Source organism: Aotus nancymaae, unplaced genomic scaffold, assembly GCF_030222135.1.
Source record: "Aotus nancymaae isolate 86718 unplaced genomic scaffold, 86718_ANA_hifiasm-v0.15.2.pri h1tg000106l, whole genome shotgun sequence".
NCBI lineage: Eukaryota > Metazoa > Chordata > Mammalia > Primates > Aotidae > Aotus > Aotus nancymaae.
Window position 1 is genome coordinate 1,156,511 of NW_026988521.1, and position 11,490 is coordinate 1,168,000.

The window sequence follows — 11,490 nt, forward strand, 5'->3', positions numbered from 1 at the left end:
GCCTGTACAGAGTCCGTCCTCACCTGAGCCTGTACAGAGTCCGTCCTCACCTGAGCCTGTAGAGTCTGTCCTCACCTGAGCCTTTAGAGTCCGTCCTCCCCTGAGCCTGTAGAGTCCGGCCTCACCTAAGGCTGTACAGAGTCCGTCCTCACCTGAGCCTGTACAGAGTCCGTTCTCACTTGAGCATGTAGAGTCTGTCCTCACTTGAGCCTGTCCACAGTCCATTCTCACCTGAGCCTGTAGAGTCCGTTCTCACCTGAGCCTGTAGAGTCCGTCCTCACCTAAGCCCAGCCTGCTCTTCTACAGCGTCCTCACCTGAGTTTGTACAGAGTCCGTCCTCACCTGAGCCTGTAGAGTCCGTCCTCACCTGAGCCTCTAAAGTCCGTCCTCACCTGAGCCTGTACGGAGTCCGTCCTCACCTGAGCCTGTACGGAGTCCGTCCTCACCTGAGCCTGTAGAGTGTGTCCTCACCTGAGCCTGTACAGAATCCGTCCTCACCTGAACCTGTAGAGACCGTCCTGACCTGAGCCTGTAGAGTCCGTCCTCACCTGAGCCTGTACAGAGTCCGTTCTCACTTGAGCCTGTAGATTCCGTCCTCACCTTAGCCTGTACAGAGTCCGTCCTCACCTGAGCCTGTAGACAGTCCGTCCTCACCTGAGCCTGTAGAGAGTCCGTCCTCACCTGAGCCTGTACAGAGTCCATCCTCACCTGAGCCTGTACAGAGTCCGTCCTCACTTGAGCCTGCTGTCCATCCTCACCTGAGCCTGTAGAGTCCGTCCTCACCTGAGCCTGTACGGAGTCCGTCCTCACCTGAGCCTGTACGGAGTCCGTCCTCACCTGAGCCTGTAGAGTGTGTCCTCACCTGAGCCTGTACAGAATCCGTCCTCACCTGAACCTGTAGAGACCGTCCTGACCTGAGCCTGTAGAGTCCGTCCTCACCTGAGCCTGTACAGAGTCCGTTCTCACTTGAGTCTGTAGATTCCGTCCTCACCTTAGCCTGTACAGAGTCCGTCCTCACCTGAGCCTGTAGACAGTCCGTCCTCACCTGAGCCTGTAGAGAGTCCGTCCTCACCTGAGCCTGTACAGAGTCCATCCTCACCTGAGCCTGTACAGAGTCCGTCCTCACTTGAGCCTGCTGTCCATCCTCACCTGAGCCTGTAGAGTCCGTCCTCACCTGAGCCTGTACAGAGTCCGTCCTCACTTGAGCCTGCTGTCCATCCTCACCTGAGCCTGTAGAATCCGTCCTCACCTGAGCCTGTACAGAGTCCGTCCTCACCTGAGCCTGTACAGAGTCCGTCCTCATCTGAGCCTGTACAGAGTCCGTCCTCACCTGAGCCTGTACAGAGGCCGTCCTCACCTGAGCCTGTACAGAGTCCGTCCTCACCTGAGCCTGTAGAGTCCGTCCTCATCTGAGCCTGTACAGAGGCCGTCCTCACCTGAACCTGTACAGAGTCCGTCCTCACCTGAGCCTGTAGAGTCCGTCCTCACCTGAGCCTGTAGAGTCCGTCCTCACCTGAGCCTGTACAGAGTCCGTCCTCACCTGAGCCTGTACAGACGCCGTCCTCACCTGAGCCTGTACAGAGTCCGTCCTCAGCTGAGCCTGTATAGAGTCCGTCCTCACCTGAGCCTGTACAAAGTCCGTTCTCACCTGAGCCTGTAGAGTCCGTTCTCACCTAAGCCCAGCCTGCTCTTCTACAGCGTCCTCACCTGAGCCTGTACAGAGCCCGTCCTCAGCTGAGCCTGTACAGAGTCCGTCCTCACCTGAGCCTGTACAGAGTCCGTTCTCACCTAAGCCTGTAGAGTCCGTTCTCACCTAAGCTCAGCCTGCTCTTCTACAGCGTCCTCACCTGAGTCTGTACAGAGTCCGTCCTCACCTGAGCCTGTAGAGTCCATCCTCACCTGAGCCTGTACGGAGTCCGTCCTCACCTGAGCCTGTACGGAGTCCGTCCTCACCTGAGCCTGTACGGAGTCTGTCCTCACCTGAGCCTGTAGAGTCTGTCCTCACCTGAGCCTGTACAGAATCCGTCCTCACCTGAACCTGTAGATACCGTCCTCACCTGAGCCTGTAGAGTCCATTCTCACCTGAGCCTGTAGAGTCCGTCCTCACCTGAGCCTGTACACAGTCCGTTCTCACTTGAGCCTGTAGATTCCGTCCTCACCTTAGCCTGTACAGAGTCCGTCCTCACCTGAGCCTATAGAGAGTCCGTCCTCACCTCAGCCTGTACAGAGTCCATCCTCACCTGAGCCTGTACAGAGTCCGTCCTCACCTGAGCCTGCTGTCCATCCTCACCTGAGCCTGTAGAGTCCATCCTCACCTGAGCCTGTACAGAGTCCGTCCTCACCTGAGCCTGTACAGAGTCCGTCCTCACCTGAGCCTGTACAGAGGCCGTCCTCACCTGAGCCTGTTCAGAGTCCATCCTCACCTGAGTCTGTAGAGTCCGTCCTCACCTGAGCCCAGCCTGCTCTTTTACAGCGTCCTCACCTGAGCCTGTATACAGTCCGTCCTCACCTGAGCCTGTACAGAGTCCGTACTCAGCTGAGCCTGTACAGAGTCCGTCCTCACCTGAGCCTGTAGAGTCCGTCCTCACCTGAGCCTGTACAGAGTCCGTCGTCACCTGAGCCTGTACAGTGTCCGTCCTCACCTGAGCCTGTACAGAGTCCGTTCTCACCTGAGCCTGTAGAGTCCGTTCTCACCTGAGCCTGTACAGCGTCCGTTCTCACTTGCGCCTGTAGAGTCCGTCCTCACCCGAGCCTGTAGAGTCCGTTCTCACCCGAGCCTGTAGAGTCCGTCCTCACCTGAGCCTGTACAGAGTCCGTCCTCACCTGAGCCTGTAGAGTCCATCCTCACCTGAGCCTGTACAGAGTCCGTCCTCACCTGAGCCTGTACAGAGTCCGTCCTCACCTGAGCCTGTAGAGTCCATCCTCACCTGAGCCTGTAGAGTCCGTCCTCACCTGACCTGTAGAATCCGTCCTCACCTGAGCCTGTAGAGAGTCTGTCCTCAGCTGAGCCTGTAGAGAGTCTGTCCTCACCTGAGCCTGTAAAGAGTCCGTCCTCACCTGAGCCTGTACAGAGTCCGTCCTCACCTGAGCCTGTAGAGTCCGTCCTCACCTGAGCCCAGCCTGGTCTTGTACAGCTCCCTCACCTGAGTCTGTACAGAGTCCGTCCTCACCTGAGCCTGTACAGAGTCCGTCCTCACCTGAGCCTGTACAGAGTCCGTCCTCACCTGAGTCTGTACAGAGTCCATCCTCACCTGAGCCTGTAGAGTCCGTTCTCACCTGCTCCTGTACTGAGTCCGTCCTCACCTGAGCCTGTAGAGTCCATCCTCACCTGAGCCTGTACAGAGTCCGTCCTCACCTGAGCCTGTACAGAGTCCGTTCTCACCTGCTCCTGTACAGAGTCCGTTCTCACCTGCTCCTGTACAGAGTCTGTCCTCACCTGAGCCTGTACAGCGTTCTCACCTGCTCCTGTACAGAGTCCGTTCTCATCTGAACCTGTATAGAGTCCGTCCTCACCTGAGCCTGTACAGCGTTGTCACCTGCTGCTGTACAGAGTCCATTCTCACCTGAGCCCAGCCTGCTCTTGTACAGCGTGCCGCTGATGTTCCGGCACCGCACGGGCAGCTCGCTGTCGTACACAGAGGGGTCCCAGTTGTATTTGGTTCCACCTTTTTCTTGGCCGGAAGCCAGAGGAGTTGGAGGAGACTGAGGACCTTAGGCAGAGAAGTATGAAGGTGAGAGGCAGGACACCAGCTGGGGTAGTACAGCAGGCGCCCTCATCTTACAGGCACCCACCTCCCGCAGCACTACCTCCTTCAACTGTAGAGGAACTCTTCTCAGCCAGGAAAATCTCACGGCTCTACTTAAAATCTATTAATATCTGATATTCAAAATTTACCACAAAAAGAAACAAACAAACAATTAAATCCCTGAAATAAATTCTAGAACCTCTGAAGCATGTTCTGCCCAAGGCCTCGGGGTGCAGGCACCGCTGTACCTGGGGCGGGGGGAGTCGCTGTACCTGGGGCGGGGGGGGGGCCGCTGTACCCGGGGCGGGGGGCGTCGGTGTACCCGGGGTGGGGGGGAGGTCGCTGTACCCGGGGCGGCGGGGGGGCCGCTGTACCTGGGGCGGGGGGCCTGCTGTACCTGGGGTGAGGGGGGCCGCTGTATCTGAGGCGGGGGGCGGCCGCTGTACCTGAGGCGGCAGGGGGCCGCTGTACCTGGGGCTGGGGGGGCCGCTGTACCTGGGGCGGGGGAGGCCGCTGTACCTGGGGCGGGGGGGAGCTGCTGTACCTGGAGCGGCGGAGGGGCCGTTCCTGGCGTTGGGGGGAGCGCTATTCCTGATGTCAGGGGGGTCGCTGTACCTGGCGTGGGGGTGGGGGCCGCTGTACCTGAGGCAGGCGGGGGGGGCCGCTGTACCTCGGGTGGGGGGGGGCCGCTGTACCTGGGGCGGGAGGCTGCTGTACCTGGGGCGGGGGAGGGAGGCCGCTGTACCTGGGGCGGCGGGGGGGCCACTGTTCCTGGCATTGGGGGGAGCGCTATTCCTGATGTCAGGGGGGCCGCTGTACCTGGCGTGGGGGGTGCGCTGCTGTACCTGGGGTGAGGGGGGCCGCTGGGCCCTTCAGCCCGGCGGTCTCCACGATGCTGCCATCCGTGTGAACGACGATCAGTGTTGCCTTTTCGGTGTTCAGGCTGTCCCCGATCTGAAGGGCTGTCCTACCAGACTGGAAGGAAAAATGGCTCCGTCAGGTCACGTCTGAGCAGGACACCGGCCTGTCACTGAACCCAGCTGTGCTGCCTCCAGCAAGGCTCTGGCTGTTATACCAAGAAGGGCCGCTGACCCAGACACCTCCAAGAGACTTAAAAACAGAGCCCAGAGCAAGAACAGACAATGCCTGCGTCTGCGTGGTGCTGAGGGAAATGTTTGCCGTCGTTTGTTACAGGGAAAGAATAAATGTGCTCTGCAAATAGGAAACACCCTGCCCTCCACCTGAGCAGCTCCCACAAGGTCAGTTTTCATGGAGGGTTTCCAGCAGACCAAGATGGCTGCCACAGCAAGGCCTCGTGCAGGCCTCCCTCTCAGGCCCTGGCCCCAGAGGCCCCTACAGATGTCCTCTGTACAGATGGCGGCTAGAGACCAGGGCCTCAAATCCACATTTCCACACTGGCTGAATGATGCTGCTGACTGCTGACTGCTTCCTCTGGGCAGGTCCCCAAATTACTCTTGAAACTGCACAGACCCCGCCACAGGCAGCAGAGTCCCCATGCCCACCTGGCACTGCTGGAACCTTACCCCCACCCTGGCCACGTCATCCAGCAAACTCTGGCCTCCAGGCTCTCTTCACCCAGCTGTGGGGCAGACCAGAGATCTCCAGGGGCCTCTCCAAACCCAGTGTTCCGGGTGCTCCAAGGTTTTCATTTTGAATATGAAACCAACAGAGGCAAAGCAGAAAGACAACTGTTTCTTATATCTGAAAATGTCCCTTTCACATCAGGGCACTAAGCAGGAGTTTATCATGGAATTGAGGGACCCCCAAAACGCACGCCTGGCGCCTGGGCTCCCGGAGGCCCAAGGGTCAACACCTCACGCCGGGGGTCCTACCCTGTGCCTGAGTCACCACAGATCTGCGGCTCTTCACTGAGAAAGGAAATGTCTCGTGATTAAGAGTCACAGGGTATTTTTCTTAGGAAGGGAACATACAGTTATTTGAGAGCACACGCTGCTGGGTTGTCAGTTTCCAAACAGGAACACACCAGTCTCTGGTCTTCCTGGCCTGGAGGGAAGAAGACCAGCCTCGCCCTGTGCAAGCCACCCCTGCTCCCTGACATCAACACATTCCGGGTACCCATAGGTGCCTTGGGCTTCAGCCCCTCCTAGGAGATGAGGAGAGCCCAGACCCCGCTGCCAGGAAGGAGGAGCCTGACTGAAAGGACAGATGGCCACGTGGCTGTGGGTCAGCTTGTGTGTGTTCCAACACCCACCAGAACTAAACCAAGTCTCTCAGCTGGGCGCAGTGGCTCACGCCTGTAATCCCCGCATACTGGGAGGCCAAGGTGGTAGCTGCCTGAGGTCAGGAGTTCAAGACCAGTCTGGACAACATGGTGAACCCAGGAGGTAGAGGTTGCAATGAACCGAGATTGCACCACTGCACTCCAGCATGGGTGACAGAGTGAGACTCCATCTCAAAAAAAGAGAAAGAAAGAAACCAACTTTCCAAGTTTCATACGTTTTTACTGAAGTCCTTCATAAGTTTTCTGTTTGCTGCTGTTCTAACAATAACTCTGCTTTCCAGCCGGGCATGGTGGCTCACGCCTGTGATCCCAGCTCTGTGGGAGGCCGAGGCAGGTGGATCAGCTGAGGTCAGGAGTTTAAGACCACCCTGGCCAACATGGTGAAACCCTGTCTCTACTAAAAATACAAAAATTAGCCCGGCATGGTGGCGGGTGTCTGTAATCCCAGCTACTCAGGAGGCTGAGGCACAAGAATGGCTTGAACTCACATGGCAGAGGTTGCAGTGAGCCGAGACTGCACCACTGCACTCCAGTCTAGGTGACAGAGTGAGACTCTGTCTCAAAAACCAAACAAAAAAAACAAATACTCCGCTTTCAGGTATACGGAGAGGACATCCCAGGTGTGTGATCAAGGCTGAAACAAATACTCTGCTTTCAGGTATACGGAGAGGACGTCCCAGGTGTGTGATCGAGGCTGAAAAGACTGTAACGAACAGGTGCCAGTGGACCCCGGGAAAACCCCTTTCTGGGACCGGACCCACCACAGCATCTGCCACTTAGAAACAAGGTTGCCTGCCCTGGTTGACGGGGTGTCCCCAGAATCGCCGAAGGCCCCACATACAACACACAAAGCAGGCTGATATGACACGATTGTGAAAGAGCTCTCAATGTGGCCACAGACACTATTTGAAACGCAACTGGCTCCCCGCAGTTTCCTAAATAGGCAGCAGGAAGGCGTGCAGAACGGAGGGTGGGGAGGCTGCGCCACAGATGCTAGGAGAACAGGACATGTGGGAGGGGGTGGGACGCTTCTTTCCACCGTCCTGCAGCTCCAGAACCAAGAGGCACAGGCAGGCCGGGCCTCGAGCAGAAGCTGAACTGCGGCCTGACAGCAGCCTGGGCTGGGTCGGGAGCTGGGAGTCCCCGCCCATCGCAGGCCACAAGCCCATCTGGCGAGGTGAGACTCTTCGACTGGCCTTCCATGGGCAGGCAGCTTCTACCCCGGCTCTGATTTCTCCCACCTCAGCACAGCTCGAAGGCTCCTGAGTGCAGAGTGAGCCAGTGCGTCCTCCCGAGCTCACAGAGCAGACGCTAACACTGCAGGCTGAGCCCCGGCGTGGCACCAACCCCGCTAGGCTATGCCCCCAGGAGCAGCTTACCAGAACATGTCCTGAGATGGACGCCGCATTCGCCACAGACGTGGTGAAGACGTTATCTGCGGCGGCCCCCACATTAGCCACTGTCACTGTGGTCACCTCTGCAACAGAAGAATCTCATTTAACAAGCAACAAAAGCCAGAACTGATAAAGCAAACAACCTCACTCAGGTGCTTCAAGCAAAGTGATCCCCCTCAGGTATGCACATTTGCAGCCAGAAAGAGCTTACACTTCCCTCAAACACTCCATCAACATCTCCAGTCCGTAGTCTCAGCCATAGGACAGGAAATCTATCCTTCCCAGTAAAGCTCTTTACGGCAACAGCCCCCCTCCACAATGCTCTACGAAACCACCCCTGGCTTCTATCTCCTACGGCGAGGCTGTTGAGTCCTGCCGGTCAGGTGTGCCCTGTGCCTACAAGGAGCTCTCGGCCTCCCCACAGGTAAGGACACCTCCTGGACCCACTCTTGCAGCTCACTTCCCGACTCTCCTCCAACACAGGGGTCAGGCCACCACCGACAGGCGCCCTCAGCCCCGTGCTCACTGTCCTTGCCCTTGGTCTCCAACCCCTTCCTCCTAAAAAGGGCATCCAACCAGGCCGGGCGTGGTGGCTCATGCCTGTAATCCCAGTACTTTGGGAGGCCAAGGCGGGCGGATCACAAGGTCAGGAGTTCGAGACCAGCCTGGCCAAGATGGTGAAACCTCGTCTCTACTAAAAATACACAAAATTAGCTGGGTGTGGTGGCATGCACCTGTAGTCTCAGCTGCTTGGGAGGCTGAGGCAGGAGAATTGCTTGAACTCAGGAGATGAAGGTTGCAGTGAGCCGAGATTGTGCCACTGCACTCCAGCCTGGTGACAGAATGAGACTCTGTCTCAAAAAAAAAAAAAGTGCATCCAACCTGCCTATGCCCCTTGGTGCCACCCACCCCACCCCAAAGCATGGAACTCAGCCCCCTGCCATGCAGACAGGGCAGGTCTCACAGAGCTCAGCTGCACCCTACCTCCCGCCACCTGTCACCCCAGATAGGTCCCGCAGCTGCAGCCTCTGTGTGCGGCCCTGCCGCCAACATCCCACACCCTCCTGTCTGCCTCTGCAAAGCCTCTCCTTATGTTCCTAGACCAAGCAAGGGACTCTTCTGTCACCCAGTGTTCTAGAATGTCCTGTGCCCAGGGCAATCTCTGGCACACAGCAGATGCTTAAAAGATACGGGTTGAATGAGTCCTGACCATACCATTAATCCAGCACTCACCAAACTGCCCTAAAAATGCCTGTTCGATATCTGTCTCCACTAGCAGACCACACCAGGCACACGGCTAACTCGCCCTCACCTCTCAGCAGCACAATACCTGGCAGGCGGCACCAGGCCACGGTGAGTGCTGAACGCCAGGCCTACAGCAGCCCTGGGCACCCGCCCAAAGCTGAGTTACTCAAACCTGGAAACTACTTGACTTCAGCTATAAGCAATTTGTAGAACATACTAAAATGCTTTGACCACATCAAAACACAACTACGACATTCTGCAGTAGAAAACATACATCAACATGTTTCTCTGACATCATGACAGACAGCATCATATTTCTTTTCCACATTCAGAAAAATCCGTGCAAAAGGCCGGGCAAGGTGGCTCATGCCTGTAACCCCAGCTCTTTGGGAGGCCGAGGCGGGTGGACCACGAGGTCAGGAGTTCAAGACCAGCCTGACCAACATGGTGAAGCCCCATCTCTACTAAAAATACAAAAATAAGCTGGGCATGGTGGCGGGCACCTATAACCCCAGCTACTCAGGAGGCTGATGCAGGAGAATCACTTGAACCCAGGAAGCGGAGGTTCCAGGGAGCTGAGATCACACCACTGCACTCCAGCCTGGGCGACAGAGTGAACACCATCTCAAAAAGAGAGAAAGAAATAAATGTGCAAAAATGACAGAAACTTGAAGTAAACCTCATGGCCCCAAATCCCAATGTCAAACCAGAGTTTATGAACAAAAGCCAACCTCTGAGAGTCACAAAGCCTTCCCCCACTGTTTTTCCTTAACCAACCAAACAAGCAGCAGTGACCCCCTTGCCTCCGAAGGCCACACAGCTGACGCATGCGCAGCCCAGTCACTGCTGCCAACCCCCACCCTGCCCCAGGCCGAGCAAGCACCCAGAGCACCTGCAAGGCCCTGACACACCCAGCACACCCACCAAGCAGCATCTGCAGGGCTCTGAACACTCGGCTGCCGGTCCCTGGGGACACTCGGGAGCTCCAACTGGGAAGGGTGCCGTGAGTGGGGAAGCCAGTGGGTGGGGAGGGCGGGACACAGGAGACGGTGGGACAGGCCGCAGTGGACCGCCCCAGCCCCGCAAGCATCTGTGGGCTCTGCCCGGGGCTCCCAGTGCTTTGGAGCCTGAGAACGAGGCTGCTCTGTGTGCCAAGAAACTACAGCAGCTTGTACAAAAATATGGGCTGGCAATCCCCAGCGGCCTCCCCAAAGGAAGCCCGACAGGACGGGGCGGGAGGAGCAAGGCCTTAGAGGAGAAGGCAGGAGGAAGGAGGAGGACTGGGCGGGGAGCCTTCACAGGTGGCTCCGCGCCCCCTGGGCCACCACACAGCCACGCTGACCTCTGGCAGCAAGGCCTCCAGCAGGCCGCCCACCCTGGCTCCCCAGCGCTCAGGTCGCGCTTCTCCGGGACAGGTGGGTGAGGGGAACCAGGATGGACCAAGGCAGGGCAGGGGCAGGGCTGCACGGGGCAGTGGTAGGAGGCGAGGCTGCCGCAAAGAAAAGGGGCGGGGCGGGGGGGGCAGGTGAGGCTGGGCGGGTCACCTGGGGCAGGTGTGCGGGGCAGGTGTGCGGGGGCAGGTGTGAGGGGCAGGTGGGGCGAGCTGGTCACATTGAGGGGCAGGTGTGCGGGGCAGGTGTGCGGGGGCAGGTGTGAGGGGAGGGTGGGGCAGGCCGGTCACGTGGGGCAGGTGTGAGGGGCAGGTGTGAAGGGCAGGTGTGTGGGGCGGGCGGTCACGTGGGGCAGGTGTGAGGGGCAGGTGTGAAGGGCAGGTGTGTGGGGCGGGCCGGTCACGTGGGGCAGGTGTGCGGGGCAGGCGCGCGGGAACCGGGCGAGGCAAGAGGCCGGCGGGCGCACTTGCCTGCAAAGGCTGCGGCAGCGGCGGCCTCGTCGGGCCCGGGCAGGGCCTCAGCGCCCATGTCCATGTGCCCGGGCTCCGCCGCCATCACCGCCACTGCCGTGACCCGCGGCGTCTCCCGCTCCGCCTCCGAGTCTGCGTCCTCCTCCGAGTCCTCGTCCCTGCTCAGCACCGGCTCCTCCGCATCGCCTCCCGCCGCGGCCGCGGCCGCCGCCGCGACAGCGGCCGCGGCCGCCACCGCAGCCGCCTCAGCCAGGCCCAGCTGCTTTGCCGCCGAGTCCGAGTCCTCCATCCGGACTCCGCCGAGCCCTCCCGAAGGCCCGTCCGGGACCGCCCGAAGCGCCGGTCGCGGAGCCCGAAGCGAGGTCCGAAGAGGACGCCCGAGCTGGGCCGAGGCCGCCCGAAGCCGCCGCCCGAACAGGGGCCGAAAAGGCAGCCAGCCGCCGAGCGGAGCCGAGTCCAACCCAGCCGCCGAGCGGAGCCGAGTCGAACCCGGCCACCGAGCGGAGCCGAGGCGAACCGAGGCTGACCGAGCAGGGGCCGAACCTGCACGAAGCCGCCGAGCCGAGACCCAGTCCGGAACCGAGGAGGGTCGAAGCTCCCCGAAGTGGGAAGCCGAGTCAGTCCGAATAGGTCCGAGTCCGCACGAGGGTTTCCGAGAAGCTCGGCCCAGCTCTCCTCACTGCCTAAGAGGCTGAGGCTGCTGTCGTTCCCGGCCGACAAGGCTGGACGGCTCTGGGCAGATTCCCGCTGGCGCTCGACGCAATTCGGCCTCTGAGAGAGAGCCCAGTGCCGCGGGCTTCGCTCCTTCCCGCTGCCGGCGGGAGCCGAGTCAACCCGACACCGAGCCGAGCCGAGCCGAATGTCCCCGAGCCCGAATGCTCCCGAACCTCTGCTCTCCGCCTCCTCCCTTCCGAAAGTGCCCGAGCGCTCCCGGACAGACTAATCGGGCCTCGGCCGTGGCTCGGCCGTCCGCTCCGAAAC

The 11,490-nt window shown here is 59.5% G+C and overlaps 1 protein-coding gene across 3 annotated transcripts in view; it reads right to left on the reverse strand.

The window, feature by feature from the left end:
- Positions 1 to 10,964, reverse strand: part of DEAF1 (DEAF1 transcription factor) — a 69,297-nt gene extending 58,333 nt beyond the window's left edge. Inside the window, exons 1-4 of one of the 3 annotated variants that reach the window (XM_064370300.1) lie at positions 10,510 to 10,964; positions 7,389 to 7,486; positions 4,592 to 4,721; positions 3,564 to 3,710 (exon numbers count right to left, since the gene is read on the reverse strand). In XM_064370300.1, the coding sequence (XP_064226370.1) occupies positions 3,564 to 3,710; positions 4,592 to 4,721; positions 7,389 to 7,486; positions 10,510 to 10,798 (664 nt within the window). In that variant the 5' untranslated portion in view covers positions 10,799 to 10,964. Of the gene's footprint in view, positions 1 to 2,448; positions 2,482 to 3,563; positions 3,711 to 4,143; positions 4,159 to 4,591; positions 4,722 to 7,388; positions 7,487 to 10,509 lie in introns of those variants that run through there. The other 2 variants (XM_064370302.1, XM_064370301.1) reach the window with 2 other exon arrangements.
- Positions 10,965 to 11,490: the final 526 nt, after the last annotated feature.